The 19016-nt window shown below is 39.1% G+C and overlaps 1 protein-coding gene and 1 pseudogene across 15 annotated transcripts in view; one reads left to right on the forward strand and one right to left on the reverse strand.

Annotated features, from left to right (window-relative positions):
* Positions 1 to 19016, forward strand: part of ACBD6 (acyl-CoA binding domain containing 6) — a 248709-nt gene that overhangs the window by 66530 nt on the left and 163163 nt on the right. For all 15 annotated transcript variants that reach the window (XR_010123589.1, XR_010123579.1, XR_010123599.1 and 12 more), the window contains exon 4: positions 12908 to 12990. Coding sequence is in view for 3 of the 15 variants with exons in the window: in XM_054475506.2 (XP_054331481.1) it covers positions 12908 to 12990 (83 nt within the window). In the remaining 12 variants the exon portion in view is untranslated. The remainder of the gene's footprint in view (positions 1 to 12907; positions 12991 to 19016) is intronic.
* Positions 3211 to 12609, reverse strand: LOC129011507 (voltage-dependent anion-selective channel protein 1-like; annotated as a pseudogene).

The raw sequence follows: 19016 nt of genomic DNA on the forward strand, positions 1-19016 counted from the left end.
GCCTTCCACTTTGGTAGGTTTTACCTCCCAGAATCCCATTTACGGTAAAGATTCAAGAAAAATTTGGTGTTTTGGGCCAGGGGAAGGAGCATATAGTTAATACTACTGAGTTAAATACCAAAAATGGTTAAAATTGTAAATTTTATGTTTACAACAATTTAAAATTTTTAAAAAGAAATGAGCTATTAGACCATGAAAAGACATGGAGGAACCTAAATGCATAATGCTAAGTGAAAGAAGCCAATCTGAAAAGGCTGCATACTGTAAAATCATTTGACATTCTGGAAAGAGTAAAACAAGGCAGTGAAAAGATCACTAGTTGCCGTGGGTTCAGAGTATGGAGGAGAGTGGGGAGGGAGGGAAGGGTGAATAGGTAGAGCACGGGATTTTTAGGGCAGTGAAACTATTCTGAATGGTACTGCAGTGGTGGGTACATGTCGTTATATGTTTGTCAAACCCATAGAATGTTCAACACAAGAGTGAACCCTAATGTAAACTATGGACTTTCATTAATAATAGTGTATTAATATAGGCTCATCAGCTGTAACAAATGTGCCACTCAATGCAAGATGTTAGTAATGGGGGCAGTGGGTGGGGGAGGTGTATACATGTGAGAGGTATGAGATAACCCTATTTTTCGTTCATTTTTCTGTAAACCTAAACCTGCTTTAAAAAGAAGGCTAAATAAAAAAGAAAAAACTACACTTATTTTTTTTAACTACCACATAACTCTTAATTAGTAGTCTTTATTTCACAGCAAATAATTACCAAGTGGACCATAGCTATCTCTTCCCAATTGTCTATTTCACATTAAGAGAGTCAGTGAATGGCACCAATAGAAACTATGATTGTCTCATGAACAACCTTGTCTTCTTGCTTCTTAAATGGTTATGTCCTTTGCCTATTCTATTTAAGACACCCTGTACCTTAAATAGAGTAGGCAAAGGACAGAAACATTTTAAGTTCTCTAACACAGCAGTCCCCACCCTTTTTGGCACCAGGGACTGGTTTAGTGGAAGACAATTTTTCTGCAGCAGGGGTTAGGAGGCCGATGTTGGAGGGGGATGGTTTCAGGATTAAACTGTTTGACTTCAGATCATCAGGCATTAGATTCTCATAAGGAGTGTGTAACCTAGAGCCCTCACATGTGCAGTTCACAATAGTCTTCAAAGTCCTGTGAGACTCTTTTGCTATTGCTGATCTGACAGGAGGTGGAGCTCAGGTGGTAATGCTTGCTCAACCGCTGCTCATCTCCTGCTGTGCGGCCAGGTTCCTAACAGGCCATGTATTGCTACTGGCCTGCGGCCCAGGGGTTGGGGACCCCTACTCTAACATTCTGTGCATACCCTCATCATAGGGCCTTTGCACTGGCTTTTTCCTATGGCTAGAACAATCTACTTCAGATATCTGCAAGACTCACTTCTTCACTTCCTTTGTCTTTATTCAAAGGGCCTCCTCTAGAAGGCTTTCCCCAACCATCTTATTCCAAATTATAACCTTGTTCCCGGACCTGTTTTTTTTTTCATAATACTCTTTAGGTTTTAATATTGGAAAACTTATTCACTTATTGTCTGTCTCTGTCAGACCTAACCTGATTTTTGTGTGACGATTTTGTATCCTGCAACTTTGCTGAATAACAGATTGGGTGGAATCTTTAGGATTTTTTTACATATAAAATCCTGTTGTCTGTGAACAGATAACTTTACCTCTTCCTTTCCAATTTGGATGCCCTTTTAGGAAAAACTTTCAAACCGTGTTTTTCCTCTGCTCTCATACCACTACAACAACAAAAGACTTCTGTGACCAAATATGTGGGGATTTCTAACACTATGTGAGCAGTTCTGCAGCAGACACCAATTGCGTATCTTCCTAATCAGTTCTGACACTAGGTGCCTAGAGATAGTGTCAGATTCCACAGGTTGAGGACGCAGTCCCCAGGACTGCCTCCCACCCCTTGACCAGTCACAAGCCCCGGTCTCCAGAATTTCTTACCAACTGGCTTCAAGTTGGGGTTCCCATGACCCCCTCTTTGGGTTCAACCAATTTTCTGGAGTGGCTCACAGAACTCAGGGAAACACATTTGCCAGTTTATTATAAAGGATGTTACAAGGGATACGATGAAGATGTCGAGGAAAAAAAGCCAAACTGCAAAGTATTTGAAGAGATTTATTCTGCACCAAATGTGAAGACCATGACCCATGACACAGCCTCAGAAGGTCTTGAGAACATGTACCCAAGCTGATGGGGTTACAGCTTGATTTTATATCCTTTAGGGAGATATGATAGCATTAACATTGGCCTGGATACCATCTTGAACAGAAGTGATGAGAATAGATATCCTTGCCTTGCTCCTGATCTTAGAAGGAAAGCTTTCAGTTTTTCACCACTGAGTATGTTGTTAACTGTGGCCTTTTCATATATGGCCTTTATTATGTTGAGGTAGTTTTGTTTTTGTTTTTGTTTTTTGAGGTTTCAATATTTTATTCAAGTTTTTTTAAAGCAGTGTTAATTACAGCATTTGAAGGGGAGGATCTAATTCCACACAAAATGGAAGACTCTAAAATGTACCCATTAAACTGCTAAAAAACAAATTGAGTGGTGAAAATACAACAGAAGTCCAATTTAGATTCTGAGTGTTGTCACCATGTGATTACAATCACACAGACACTTCTAAGCTTATAGCTGGAGCTCCTGGAAGCTATTTCATACTCTGGTGCAAGGGCAAAAAAAAACACAACGCAAGAAGGAATAAGTCCTGAATTATTGGCTTTATCACATCCACCCTCTCCACCCCAAAATGGCACAAAAGAAATGTGACCACACCACTCTGCAGACGTTTTGGTGTAAAAGAGGTGATGATGAACTGGGGTGGGAACAGGTCATGAAGATCTGTCCAAAAAAAAATCCCATTCAGGTGAGTTTGTACACACCATCAAGTAGTGAGCTTCTCATCAATTAGGGTTAGATAACCAAGGTTCGATTCTCAGGAAATCACAATTTCTTTCATTTACTCAATATGCATTTACAAAGTGCCTACATATTATCAGCTTCTCCTTGCAGCCATTTCTAGATAAAAAAGAAACCTGATATCTCAAAGGGGCCACCAAGTTACCCCCAAGTCTACCACTGAAAGGACCTTTTTTGGAAATGGTTTTCTTCTGTACCTCTGAAAGGGTAACATCTTAAAGCTGAATCATCTTTAACCTGGAGGTCTAACATATTTAGCAATACTTGCATTCCAGACATACAACATTAAAAGATACAGTAAATTCTGAAGGTAGCTATGCTGCAAAATAGTTTAAAATTAAACAGTTGTACAGTATTCATTTATGCTTGAAATTCCAGGCCTAAACCAAGTTTGTGGCCACCACCATTGACGTTCTTGCCATCCAGAAGAGCTGACGGTGTCAATTTGATACCTGGTTTTAGGGTCTGAGTGTATCCTAAACCTATCAGGCTGGAATTATTCACTTTAGCTGAGAAGCAGGTGTCAGGGTCAGTCTGATACTTGGCTGCTATTCTGAAGTGCGTGTTACTGTTTCCTGCTGTCCAGGCGAGATTGACAGCGGTCTCCAACTTCTTGTTCACCTTCTGGTAAATGGAGCTGCCAAACTCTGTCCCGTCATTCATATTAGTGTGAAGCTGGAATTCATAAGTCTTGTAGCCAACTGCACAGTTGCTCTGGGTTACTCGGGACTTTGGAGTCTCAAAATTCTTCTGGGCCAGGCATGGTGGCTCATGCCTGTAATCCCAGCACTTTGGGAGGCCAAGGCGGGCGGATCACGAGGTCAGGAGATCGAGACCATCCTGGCTAACGGTGAAACCCCGTTTCCAAAAAAAAAAAAAAAAAAAAAAATTAGCCAGGTGTGGTGGCGGGAGCCTGTAGTCCCAGTTACTTGGGAGGCTGAGGTAGGAGAATGGCGTGAACTCAGGAGGTGGAGCTTGCAGTGAGCCGAGATCCTGCCACTGCACTCCAACCTGGGCGACAGAGCAAGACTCCGTCTCAAAAAAAAAAAAAAAAAAAAAATTCATCTGGTAGCCGGCCAGCCAGCCCTCGTAACCCAGCACCAGAGCACCCCAGATGGAAAGCCCAGCAATGTCGAAATCCATGTCGCAGCCCAGGTTAATGTGCTTCCGCTTGTACCCTGTCTTGATTTTAGCTTTTTTTTCCCCCAGTGTTAGCTGAGAAGGATGAATCGAAGGTAAGCTTCAGATCACGTGCAAGCTGACCTTCCACGGTAATCTCGGTGCCTAGTGTGTTGTCGGTGTTCCATTTCTCTGCAAATGTCAGGCCCTACTCAGTCCATCTGTACTTGGTTTCCAGACTGCCCATGACTTTGGTGGTCTCAGTGTTGGCTGAGCCTGAGCTTGTAAATTCCAATTCATTCTCAGATTTTGTTTTCAAATCAAGCCAAATCCATAACCCTTGGTGAAGACATCCCTGGCAGATTGCCAAGATTGGCATTCGTGGGTGGCACAACCACCTTCTGCTTAGAGGCGCTGGTGGCAGGCTCGGTGGTGGCTATGGCCTGTTGAGGTAGTTTTATTCTATTCCTAATTATTAATACATATGAGGTATACATTGGTTTGGTCTGGAAAGACAGGACAACTCGAAGCAGCGACTTATCATAGGTAGATTCAAAGATTTTCTGATTGGCAGTTGGTTGAGAGTTAAGTTATTATCTAAAAGCTTGGAATTAATAGAAAGGAATATCTGAGTTAAGGGTTTGTGGAGACCAAGGTTCTTACTATATAGATGAAGTCTTATAGGTGGCCACTGTTAGATGCAATAGATGACAATTGTTTCCTATTCAGATCTTTAAAAGATTCTTCAGATCTCTCAGCTAATCTCTTTAGGATCAGAAAAAGACCCGGAAAGGGAACAGGATTCTTTACATAATGTAAAATTTCCCTTTTAAGAGATGGCTTTGCAGGGCCGTTTCAAAATATGTCAAATATATTTTGGGATAAAATATTTTTATTTCTTCCAGGGTCCGCTCTCTGTCACGTGATGCTATACTAGAGTCAGGTTGGAATTTGATATCTTATTGATACAAAGAGTCTTTTTTGTCAGTTGTGAGATCTCTGTTTTAATGTTAATGCTGGTCAGTTGTTCCTGAATGATAAAGGGAGGAAAGTATAATGAGACATGTCCAGACCCCAACTTCCCATCAGGGCCTGAACTAGTTTTTCAGGTTTCTTTGGAGAAACCTTAGCTAAGAGGAGGGGTTCATCCAGATGGTTGTAGGGCTTAGAACTTTATTTTTGGTTTACAAGGAGATGTGTAGGGTGAGGCATGGAGGAAGGGACATGGTGCTTTCATAACCTGTCTGGGCATGCCACCCTCCAGGAACCTCCATGTGTTCCACTATCCCCAAGCTCCCAGCACCCATTCCTCTTGGGTTTCATGATGTCAATATTCCTTCCCCTAGGGTATAGGGCAGGACTCTCTCTCGGGATTGTGACCCACAATCAGAAAGGGTAACTTGGGGCAGGTAAAAGGAGGGCAGGAGAAAGTCCCATAGATTATCTTTCCTGAGGCTGCTCCTGAGGCCTGACACACCTAATTATGTAACGAAAGACTGTAACAAGGGCAATAGGAGTTAGAAACCAGGAACCATGGACAAAAACAAATCTCTTTTGTGCACACTCTCTCGCTCTCTCTCTCTCTCTCTGTACACACACACACACACACAGCATAACACCACAAATGCTTTTTATTTATTTTTTTTTCAGGTTTTATTTTATTTTATTTTATTATTATTATACTTTAAGTTTTAGGGTACATGTGCACAATGTGCAGGTTAGTTACCTATGTATACATGTGCCATGCTGGTGTGCTGCACCCATTAACTCGTCATTTAGCATTAGGTATATCTCCTAAAGCTATCCCTCCCCCCTCCCCCCACCCCACAACAGTGCCCAGAGTGTGATGTTCCCCTTCCTGTGTCCATGTGTTCTCATTGTTCAATTCCCACCTATGAGTGAGAATATGTGGTGTTTGGTTTTTTGTTCTTGCGATAGTTTACTGAGAATGATGATTTCCAATTTCATCCATGTCCCTACAAAGGACATGAACTCATCATTTTTTATGGCTGCATAGTATTCCATGGTGTATATGTGCCACATTTTCTTAATCCAGTCTATCATTGTTGGACATTTGGCTTGGTTCCAAGTCTTTGCTATTGTGAATAGTGCTGCAATAAACATATGTGTGCATGTTTCTTTATAGCAGCATGATTTATAGTCCTTTGGGTATATACCCAGTAATGGGATGGCTGGGTCAAATGGTATTTCTAGTTCTAGATCCCTGAGGAATCGCCACACTGACTTCCACAAGGGTTGAACTAGTTTACAGTCCCACCAACAGTGTAAAAGTGTTCCTATTTCTCCATATCCTCTCCAGCCCCTGTTGTTTCCTGACTTCTTAATGATTGCCATTCTAACTGGTGTGAGATGGTATCTCATTGTGGTTTTGATTTGCATTTCTCTGATGACCAGTGATGGTGAGCATTTTTTCATGTTTTTTTTGACTGCATAAATGTCTTCTTTTGAGAAGTGTCTGTTCATGTCCTTCACCCACTTTTTGATGGGGTTGTTTGTTTTTTTCTTGTAAATTTGTTTGAGTTCATTGTAGATTCTGGATATTAGCCCTTTGTCAGATGAGTAGGTTGCAAAAATTTTCTCCCATTTTGTAGGTTGCCTGTTCACTCTGATGGTAGTTTCTTTTGCTGTGCAGAAGCTCTTGAGTTTAATTAGATCCCATTTGTCAATTTTGGCTTTTGTTGCCACTGCTTTTGGTGTTTCAGACATGAAGTCCTTGCCCATGCCTATGTCCTGAATGGTAATGCCTAGGTTTTCTTCTAGGGTTTTTATGGTTTTAGGTCTAACATTTAAGTCTTTAATCCATCTTGAATTAATTTTTGTATAAGGTGTCAGGAAGGGATCCAGTTTCATCTTTCTACATATGGCTAGCCAGTTTTCCCAGCACCATTTATTAAATAGGGAATCCTTTTCCCATTGCTTGTTTTTCTCAGGTTTGTCAAAGATCAGATAGTTGTAGATATGCGGCGTTATTTCTGAGGGCTCTGTTGTGTTCCATTGATCTATGTCTCTGTTTTGGTACCAGTACCATGCTGTTTTGGTTACTGTAGCCTTGTAGTATAGTTTGAAGTCAGGTAGCGTGATGCCTCCAGCTTTGTTCTTTTGGCTTAGGATTGACATGGTGATGCGGGCTCTTTTTTGGTTCCCTATGAACTTTAAAGTAGTTTTTTCCAATTCTGGAAGAAAGTCATTGGTAGCTTGATGGGGATGGCATTGAATCTATAAATTACCTTGGGCAGTACAGCCATTTTCATGATATTAATTCTTCCTACCCATGAGCATGGAATGTTCTTCCATTTGTTTGTGTCCTCTTTTATTTCATTGAGCAGTGGTTTGTAGTTCTCCTTGAAGAGGTCCTTCACATTCCTTGTAAGTTGGATTCCTAGGTATTTTATTCTCTTTGAAGCAATTGTGAATGGGAGTTCACTCATGATTTGGCTCTCTGTTTGTCTGTTATTGGTGTATAAGAATGCTTGTGATTTTTGTACATTGATTTTGTATCCTGAGACTTTGCTGAAGTTGCTTATCAGCTTAAGGAGATTTTGGGCTGAGACATTGGGGTTTTCTAGATATACAATCACATCATCTGCAAACAGGGACAATTTGACTTCCTCTTTTCCTAATTGAATACCCTTTATTTCCTTCTCCTGCCTGATTGCCCTGGCCAGAACTTCCAACACTATGTTGAATAGGAGTGGTGAGAGAGGGCATCCCTGTCTTGTGCCAGTTTTCAAAGGGAATGCTTCCAGTTTTTGCCCATTCAGTATGATATTGGCTGTGGGTTTGTCATAGATAGCCCTTATTATTTTGAGATACGTCCCATCAATACCTAATTTATTGAGAGTTTTTAGCATGAAGGGTTGTTGAATTTTGTCAAAGGCCTTTTCTGCATCTATTGAGATAATCATGGTTTTTGTGTTTGGTTCTGTTTATATGCTGGATTACATTTATTGATTTGCGTATATTGAACCAGCCTTGCATCCCAGGGATGAAGCCCACTTGATCATGGTGGATAAGCTTTTTGATGTGCTGCTGGATTCAGTTTGCCAGTATTTCATTGAGGATTTTTGCATCAATGTTCATCAAGCATATTGGTCTAAAATTCTCGTTTTTGGTTGTGTCTCTGCCAGGCTTTGGTATCAGGATGATGCTGGCCTCTTAAAATGAGTTAGGGAGGATTCCCTCTTTTTCTATTGATTGGAATAGTTTCAGAAGGAATGGTACCAGTTCCTCCTTGTACCTCTGGTAGAATTCAGCTGTGAATCCATCTGGTCCTGGACTCTTTTTGGTTGGTAAGCTATTGATTATTGCCACAATTTCAGATCCTCTTATTGGTCTATTCAGAGATTCAACTTCTTCCTGGTTTAGTCTTGGGAGGGTGTATGTGTCAAGAAATTTATCCATTTCTTCTAGATTTTGTAGTTTATTTGCGTAGAGGTGTTTGTAGTATTCTCTGATGGTAGTTTGTATTTCTGTGGGATTGGTAGTGATATCCCCTTTATCATTTTTTATTGTGTCTATTTGATTCTTCTCTCTTTTTTTCTTTATTAGTCTTGCTAGCGGTCTATCAATTTTGTTGATCCTTTCAAAAAACCAGCTCCTGGATTCATTAATTTTTTGAAGGTTTTTTTGTGTCTCTATTTCCTTCAGTTCTGCTCTGATTTTAGTTATTTCTTGCCTTCTGCTAGCTTTTGAATGTGTTTGCTCTTGCTTCTCTAGTTCTTTTAATTGTGATGTTAGGGTGTTAATTTTGGATCTTTCCTGCTTTCTCTTGTGGGCATTTAGTGCTATAAATTTCCCTGTACACACTGCTTTGAATGTGTCCCAGAGATTCTGGTATGTTGTGTCTTTGTTCTCATTGGTTTCAAAGAACATCTTTATTTCTGCCTTCATTTCGTTATGTACCCAGTAGTCATTCAGGAGCAGGTTGTTCAGTTTGCATGTAGTTGAGTGGTTTTGAATGAGTTTCTTAATCCTGAATTCTAGTTTGATTGCACTGTGGTCTGAGAGACAGTTTGTTATAATTTCTGTTCTTTTACATTTGCTGAGGAGAGCTTTACTTCCAACTATGTGGTCAATTTTGGAATAGGTGTGGTGTGGTGCTGAAAAAAATGTATATTCTGTTGATTTGGGGTGGAGAGTTCTGTAGATGTCTATTAGGTCCGCTTGGTGCAGTGCTGAGTTCAATTCCTGGGTATCCTTGCTAACTTTCTGTCTCGTTGATCTGTCTAATGTTGACAGTGGGGTGTTAAAGTCTTCCATTATTATTGTGTGGGAGTCTAAGTCTCTTTGTAGGTCACTCAGGACTTGCTTTATGAATCTGGGTGCTCCTGTATTGGGTGCATATATATTTAGGATAGTTAGCTCTTCTTGTTGAATTGATCCCTTTACCATTATGTAATGGCCTTCTTTGTCTCTTTTGATCTTTGTTGGTTTAAAGTCTGTATTATCAGAGACTAGGATTGCAACCCCTGCCTTTTTTTGTTTTCCATTTGCTTGGTAGATCTTCCTCCATCCTTTTATTTTGAGCCTATGTGTGTCTCTGTACGTGAGATGGGTTTCCTGAATACAGCACACTGATGGGTCTTGAGTCTTTATCCAATTTGCCAGTCTGTGTCTTTTAATTGGAGCATTTAGTCCATTTACATTTAAAGTTAATATTGTTATGTGTGAATTTGATCCTGTCATTATGATGTTAGCTGGTTATTTTGCTCGTTAGTTGTTGCAGTTTCTTCCTAGCCTCAATGGTCTTTACAATTTGGCATGATTTTGCAACAGCTGGTACCGGTTGTTCCTTTCCATGTTTACTGCTTCTTTCAGGAGCTCTTTTAGGGCAGGCCTGGTGGTGACAAAATCTCTCAGCATTTGCTTGTCTGTGAAGGATTTTATTTCTCCTTCACTTATGAAGCTTAGTTTGGCTGGATATGAAATTCTGGGTTGAAAATTCTTTTCTTTAAGAATGTTGAATATTGGCCCCCACTCTCTTCTGGCTTGTAGAGTTTCTGCCGAGAGATCCGCTGTTAGTCTGATGGGCTTCCCTTTGTGGGTAACCTGACGTTTCTCTCTGGCTGCTCTTAACATTTTTTCCTTCATTTCAACTTTGATGAATCTGACAATTATGTTTCTTGGAGTTGCTCTTCTCAAGGAGTATCTTTGTGGCGTTCTCTGTATTTCCTGAATCTGAATGTTGGCCTGCCTTGCTAGACTGGGGAAGTTCTCCTGGATGATATCCTGCAGAGTGTTTTCCAACTTGGTTCCATTCTCCCTGTCACTTTCAGGTACACCAATCAGACGTAGATTTGGTCTTTTCACATAGTCCCATATTTCTTGGAGGCTTTGTTCATTTCTTTTTATTCTTTTTTCTCTAAACTTCCCTTCTCGCTTCATTTCATTCATTTCATCTTCCATCACTGATACCCTTTCTTCCAGTTGATCGCATCGGCTCCTGAGGCTTCTGCATTCTTCACATAGTTCTCAAGCCTTGGCTTTCAGCTCCATCAGCTCCTTTAAGCACTTCTCTGTATTGGTTATTCTAGTTATACAGTCGTCTAAATTTTTTTCAAAGTTTTCAACTTCTTTGCCTTTGGTTTGAATTTCCTCCTGTAGCTTGGAGTAGTTTGATCGTCTGAAACCTTCTTCTCTCAACTCGTCAGTCATTCTCCATCCACCTTTGTTCCGTTGCTGGTGAGGAGCTGCGTTCCTTTGGAGGAAGAGAGGCGCTCTACTTTTTAGAGTTTCCAGTTTTTCTGCTCTGTTTTTTCCCCATCTTTGTGGTTTTATCTACTTTTGGTCTTTGATGATGGTGATGTACAGATGGGTTTTTGGTGTGGATGTCCTTTCTGTTTGTTAGTTTTCCTTCTAACAGACAGGACCCTCAGCTGCAGGTCTATTGGAGTTTGCTAGAGATACACTCAAGACCCCGTTTGCCTGGGTACAAGCAGCGGTGGTTACAGAACAGCAGATTTTCGTGAACCGCGAATGCTCCTGTCTTATCATTCCTCTGGAAGTTTTGTCTCAGAGGAGAACCGGGCCGTGTGAGGTGTCAGTCTGCCCCTACTGGGGGGTGCCTCCCAGTTAGGCTGCTCGGGGGTCAGGGGTCAGGGACCCACTTGAGGAGGCAGTCTGCCCGTTCTCAGATCTCCAGCTGCGTGCTGGGAGAACCACTGCTCTCTTCAAAGCTGTCAGACAGGGACATTTAAGTCTGCATAGATTACTGCTGTCTTTTTGTTTGTCTGTGCCCTGCCCCCAGAGGTGGGGCCTACAGAGGCAGGCATGCTTCCTTGAGCTGTGGTGGGCTCCACCCAGTTCGAGCTTCTGGGCTGCTTTGTTTACCTAATCAAGCCTGGGCAATGGCGGGCGCCCCTCCTCCAGCCTCGCTGCTGCCTTGCAGTTTGATCTCAGACTGCTGTGCTAGCAATCAGCGAGACTCCATGGGCGTAGGACCCTCCGAGCCAGGTGCAGGATATAATCTCCTGGTGAGCCGTTTTTTAAGCCCGTCGGAAAAGCGCAGTATTAGGGTGGGAGTGACCCGATTTTCCAGGTGCCGTCTGTCACCCCTTTCTTTGACTAGGAAAGGGAACTCCCTGACCCCTTGTGCTTCCCGAGTGAGGCAATGCCTCGCCCTGCTTCGTCTCACGCACGGTGCGCTGCACCCACTATCCTGTGCCCACTGTCTGGCACTCCCTAGTGAGATGAACCCGGTACCTCAGATGGAAATGCAGAAATCACCCGTCTTCTGTGTCGCTCACACTGGGAGCTGTAGACCAGAGCTGTTCCTATTCGGCCAGCTCAGTTCCCCCAGTAGTATTAGGAACAGATAGAATATGCTATCTCCGCGGAAGGGGGTCTTTTTCCTCAGTCCAGTGATCCACAGACTGAAACAAACAATTAAAAAAAATAAAACAAAACTCGTACTTCTCTTAAGTACTGAAAAAATGTGTATGGGGATTGACTGTGTTTTATTTGAAAGAAAACTAGTCTTTTTGCAGTCAAATTAAATAATAATGTAATTTTGATTCTAAAGGAATATTTATGTCCAGAATCAGAGTTTTGACTTTTGCAGGGTGTCCTGTACTAAAAGCTGTCAACACATGGGGTTTTGCAGAGGTTGCACTTTGATCCTTGCAGACAGTATTATCCAGGTTCATTGCTTCCACGTTACATGTTTTAGAAGAATCTTATTCCTAAATTAATTTTACTCTTGTGTGTTTTGAGAACATAGAGGGGCAAGATGTGTTGAATCCTTGAGTTTGGAAAGTATTTCTGTGCAGTTTGCTTCTTTTTTCTTTTATTTGAGATATAAACCTCCTTTCCTATCCCTCTTCTACCTTTTCTCCTTCCTTTTTTTTTTTTTAACCCAAAAACATTTTCTTTATGACTAAATTTGAACTTTTACTGTAATGTAGCTTCTTATTTGGGAACTTTTATTTTATAAATCTAGATACGATTTTGCTGATCACATTCATGTCTGGGATTTATTTTTCTTTTTCTCACCTGAACATCCATATTTACCACATTGAACATCATCTCACAGTCAGCTAGGAGAATTGTTTTTTGGTGGCTCCAGAAGATTGTACTGGAATACCTTCGATTGCCAGCCAGGTATCCATTCCACTCCTGTGATGACCTGAGAATCCTATTGCCTTTCTGTTACCACCTTAAAAATTTTACTAGGGTTTGAAGAGATGGTTGAGGGTAAAATCTCCTTAGTCTTTCTTTGCAAAATAACATTTTGTAACTGATTTAAATACCTATTGTTTTAACCCATTTGTCTTTTTTTCACTTTTTTTCCGCCTTCCCACAGATACCAGAGAAGAAAGGAAAAGAAGCAAATACTGGTTTTGGTGGGCCAGTTATTAGTTCTCTATATCATGAAGAAACCATCAGGTAATTTCTCTTCTGATCCTTGATAATAGAAATATATATGCCTGTGTGTGTGCGTGTGTTTGTATGTATGTGCTTATGTGTGTGTATATATGTACTATATATTTTTAATCCTGAAATCTTCAATTTGTAAAGCATTCCTTCTTAACATGAAACTGATTTGGTCGTATTTGCAAGCAGGACAATAAATGACAGGAAATAATTTTTTAGGTGTATAATCTTTAAAATCAATGAAATGTCTGAACCAGTGCCAGAGAAGTGTCTGAATAAGTGATAATCATTACTTTCCACTGGTGTCTAGTAACAACTGTCTCATTCAGTGACTTTTCCTCACACAAGTAGTTGGTGGGACAAGATGTTGTGTCTCAATCTAAAGCTAAGGATTTTTGTGTTAATTTTCCTCAAAATACTATTATTTATTTTAAAGATTTTAATTTTTTTAATTTGTTTAATTAAAAGTTAATTTAATTTGCTCCAAATTAAAAGTAATTTTGGAGTATAAAATTATACAGCCACTGTGGAAAACGGAAGTTTCCTCAGAAAGTTAAAATAGAATTACCATATGATCCACCAGTTCTGTTTCTCAAGAAGCAGAAACAAGAAAGCAGAATCTCAAAGACATATTTGCAAACCCATGTTCATAGCAGCATTCTGTACAGTAGCCAATAGGTGGAAGCATCTGTTGACAGATGGATGGATAAACAAAATGTGGTATATACAATGGAATATTATTCAGCCTTAAAAAGGAAGGAAATTTTTACACCTGTTGCAACATGTGTGAACCTTGAGGATATTATGCTAAGTGAAATAAGCCAGTCACAAGAACACAAACACTTTGCGATTATACTTACATGAGGTATTTAGAGTAGTCAAACTCACAGAAACAGAAAGGATTCAAAAATCAGAGAGACAGTAAAATGGTGGTTGCCAGGAGCTGGGGGTAGGGGAAATGGGAAGTTGTTTAATGGGGACAGAGTTTCAGTTTTACAAGATGAAAAAGTTACGGGGATTGCACAGTAGTGTGAATATACTTAACACTACTGAACTGTATACTTAGAAATACTTTTAGCTTTTAGTTTTTGATAGTGAAGATCATATTTTACCCATCTTTGCATTCTCACTATCTGAGGAAGGCCCCCAAACTTAGTAGATCTTCAGTGAAAGTGCTCAGAACTTGGGAGGTAGCCACAGCTGCTTCCCTTGAAGAGCTAATAGTTTAGTGACTATTGCTTATGTAGAGTTAGTGTAAGAGCCCTATTGTAAGACAGAGAGCTGCTGGTTTGGTTCTTCTGTGATATGCACACCCTCACCTCTTTCCCTTAAGCAATAAAAAATGTATAGGCTATTTTTCTTTCCTAATTAGATAAATAAATTGAGATAGTTTCTTGACTTTCCTTTTAAAAAAATCACTAAGCTTAAGTTTCTAATGATATCAATCACTTATCTGTAAATAATAATGATCTTTATTTTGTATGCCATTTTCCTTAAGGGCTCCCAGACTCTAGTATTTTTCAAAATGACATACTGAATACATTTTCTTTTCAAATGTCTGATGACATGACTGATCACAGCAGCCCTACAGAACATAAAGCAAATCAAATGTACTCCAGTTGTAGTGAGTGAGAGTAGAAATCCTGAGATAGAGTTAAACTGTGTTGAAAGGGTTAATCTTCCTTCCTTTATCCCCCACCCAATTGCTAGTGAAGTGATTCTTAGATTTAAATCAGTATTTAGAATTTTGACAGTGATAAACAATGACAAAGAATAATACAGTTTATTTTTGTAGAGATTTTAATTCAACACACATTTATTATGAACCTGTAATGACAGAAAACATTGTGAATATTTGTGCTTCTTTATTTCTTCACTTTTGAATAGTATGTTCTTACTACTTTTGGCATTTTCATGAAAGTATGTTTAATAAATATTATTAATTGAATGAAATATGAACCTTTGTGGGCAAAACTGGTTAGACTTGGCCTTTTTTTCATGAAGTCTTCATTAAGTATTAGTCTTATGATATCATCTAAATCTTCATATTCTGAACATATTGTTAAGAATAAGAAACGTGAATGTGAGCAAGCCATTGAAAGCTGTTTAACTATTACAAACACAGGAATTTTGTTACTACTACAGCAGATCAGAAATTACAGCAACTAATCATATTCTTGTATTGGGAGAGTTCTTTTTATAGTGTAGTAGAATTCCATTATAACAAATTAGGCCATAATGAAAATTCGTTGGTTTTTTTTTTTTTTTTTGAGACAGAGTCTTGCTCTGTCACCAGGCTGGAGTGCAGTGGTACGATCTTGGCTCACTGTAACATCTGCCTCCTGGGTTCAAGCGATTCCCCTGCCTCAGCCTCCTGAGTAGCTGGGACTACAGGCACGCACCACCATGCCCAACTAATTTTTGTATTTTTAGTAGAGACAGGGTTTCACCATGTTAGCCAGGATGGTCTCAATCTCTTGACCTTGTGATCCACCTGCCTTGGTCTCCCAAAGTGCTGGGATTACAGGTGTGAGCCACTGTGCCTGGCATGAAAATTCTTATGTACTGAAATGTTGGATTATTCCAGTGAAGAGCCAGATGTAGTCCCTATGGTTTCTTACGTATCAGAATGCAATTGCAACAATGAAAATGGGTTATTTCTTGAAGTTATGTAATCAAATTGTGCTTGTATTTTGGTGAAATATATCTGGTGTTTTATTTTTCTAAGAGAAAGTTGTGCTTTAATTGATGTTAATTGCAGTTTCTTGGCAGAATTATGTTTAACTGAGGTGAAAGTGACAGTAGGTTTTAGAGTTTTAGAAGCATCAAATGGTAAACTTGGATGAAAGCAAAAATTCTTTTCTATGGAACCGTTGTTTTTAAAAAAGGACATAAAATAATGTATTTTGAAGGTTTGTTTTGATACTTTATAACTCCAGATTTTTTTTACATTTGTAAAGATCAGGCAAATCAGTATCTAATCCATTTGGTTAAGTTTGGGTTCCATTGTTGTGGCAGCTTTTCTGATGAATGTGCATTATATAATAGATGATGAGTTATGAGTTTGTTTTAGTTTTAAGGTAAATGTTCTTGAGCCAAGGGCCAGTGGGGCCAATTCTGAGCTTGCTTCCTGCTTTCTACTCTGTCATAGAAAGTATCAATATAATGTCAGAGGTTCAGATCTCTGTGTTAATATTGCAGAGCTCTGACATCAGTTTCTCATTCTGAAGCAAGTTAATTGTTCTGTAATATAATTGAGGGGGTATAGGGGGATTCTAATTAAGTACAAAAAATTATGGAGCCAAACCACTGGCATTCAAATGCTAGTTCCACCACTTACTAGCTGTGTGATATTGGGCAAGTTACTTACTTGTAAAATGGGGATAATTATAGTACTTGTACACTTGATACGTAGCAGATTATGTGAATACATAGGCATCCTCGAACAGTACCTGGTGCAAAATAAGTTACTGTGTAACTGTTAGCTTTTATAAATAGTATTGTTATTTGGCAGAGGGAGTCCCTACAGAGGAGCCAGGAGCTGATGTTAGGAGCTACAATAATGTGGCATTCTGGTTATATAATTAAATACAAGTTGTTTGCTTTTGCAAAAGAAAATGGAAAACAAGGAAGGGAGAGCCAATATTTTTAGAACTATAGAAACAAGAGAGTAACAAATCTTATAACAGGGAGTAACCTCTAGTTTTGAGATCAGCTGTGTTTTTCATTTATACTACAGGTGGGCAGAAAAAGTACTGGTTAATAAGCATAGGGGTTTGTAGAGTAAAATGATTCTGCATTACATATACAAGAAATTGTTTCTGGTTACTTGCATGCTTCAAAGGTTTGATCTAGAAGTTTGCACATAAATTGAGAAATTAGGGTAAGAATTAAAAATGTAGTAAATGAAGATTGAACAGTACCCACACCACCCTGCAATAAGATTTGGTCCTCCCTGTTATATTTTGTAGTTTGATGTCATGTAATCTATTCGAATTTTATTAATTCCACTTACACAGACAGCCATCTGGACCTTCTCTAAGCAAGACCAGACCTAGTAAACAACTGAAATGATTGATGGGCTCTGGAATTGATTAGTTGTTCTGTGAGACAAATGAAGTGTTTTGGCAGAAAATACCAGAGGTCGCTGCTTGTGGTCAGACACAAAAGCCTGTAGAATTTCAAAGAGATGCTTTAATCATTGACTTATAAAGTTTCCATTTTTAAACAATAATGGATTTTGAAAATATTTCCCAAATATCTTTTCATTGGCTGCTGTCTAGTCCTGATTATAAATGGAAGAATATAAGTATAAAAAATTAGAATGAAAGTGATTGTTTTATGCTTTAATTTTGTATTCTTGGTGAAATATGAACTAGCTTGGAAGTAGCATAAAAGCCTGTCACACATAAATTATACTCTAAAATTTTCCTGAAAGAGATATGATTGGAGAAAAAGCTGTAACGTGTATAGTTTTATTGTAAATTACTTCTAAAATCAGATGTTATAAAATTCTATTTAGTTATTTATTCAAAGCTTCACATTGTTAGATTGCAGCCTGTTTTTAACAAATCTACTTAAAGATTCTTAAGCTTCAAGAGTATGTGTTATACATATTTGTGTTTTAAAAAATGAATATTTGGATTTTTATGCATTTAATAGGCTGTCATTCTGGAACACCACTATCCTAATGATACCACTGCCTTTAGCACCAAAAAGCTTCCCTCCATCTGTTTGGCTGGTGATAGTGTAATACTTCCCTATTTCACCATGTTGCCTATGATCAACATTGTGTTAACACCTTGGTGATAGGTGATAAATTGGATGACATATGTCTTGTTACATTCTGGTTATTCTTTGAGGACTACACAAGTGTGTATAGGCAAGTGGGCAACTCCCCCTGGAGAATCTGACTGCTCAGAATGAACTTGAGTTATGGATTTATTCAGCCTGTAAAACCTCAGCTGGTATAAATAATTGAGAAAGCAAAGGTTTGTCTTTGGTGCATACCTCAGGGACTCATGGCTCCCTTCCTTCTCTCTACCTCCCTTTCTTATGAAAATGATTCCAGTTGCACTCCTAGATAATAACACACCAAGCAATTAAAAGCCATGGGTGGCTGGAGAGAGGAGAAAAGGTTTAGTTAATGAGCTTTTCCTCTTCCAGTGCCCATGAGAGTCTCAGGAATGACAAGGCGATTAAAGCGAAGAGATAATTATAGATTATGTGAAAATGGGTCCCCTGGGACATGTGGGTCTTGACATAAACAGTAACTGTTGTAAGAGTCTCCTGGCTCTCATATTCACCCTTTTCTAGCCTGCTTCATTTACCTCCTGTGTGCTGAGTGTCATAATGCCAACCAAGCATGTACACAAATCTAGCCCTTTCTGAACCAAGGGTCATTCATCAACTAAAACCATCACCTTTTCTTCCTCTCTGTTTTCTTCCTTTTTCTTCTCCTCTTCCTTTTTCCAGTTTTGTTCTCTCTTTCCTGTCTACCCCATCTAATTTTTCTTTCTCTTCTTCCCATATCCTTATCTGTATGTGGTACCTATGAAATGCTTGTTTACAAAATTTGGTGTGTGTATGTATGTGTGCATATATAAAGATATATAGAGGTTGTGGGTATACTGTATCTATTACAGTAATGAGAAGCAGAATATGCATTACAAATAATATGAACAGGGCCCCTTACCATCTCATCTAATGCCAGTTTTCCACTCACCCCCTTTTTCACTCTGTTCTAACCACATTGGCTTCTTTTTTTCCTTGAAGTTCTAATTAATATTTATTAGATTAATTGACACTTACATAGGGTATGAGGAATGACCCCCAGCTTACAACATATGCTAAATTCTTAAGATAATAATAATGACAGTTAACATTTATTGACCATTTATTATATGCTAGCATAGTAACCATACTGTATTATATGTATTATTTCTCTTAATCTTTAGGATGACCTATTAAATATAGATGCTATTAATATTCTTTTTTTACAGATAAGGAAACTGAAATTCAGAGAAGTTAGCTTACTT

Source organism: Pongo pygmaeus, chromosome 1 (assembly GCF_028885625.2).
Source record: "Pongo pygmaeus isolate AG05252 chromosome 1, NHGRI_mPonPyg2-v2.0_pri, whole genome shotgun sequence".
NCBI classification, from domain to species: Eukaryota; Metazoa; Chordata; class Mammalia; order Primates; family Hominidae; genus Pongo; species Pongo pygmaeus.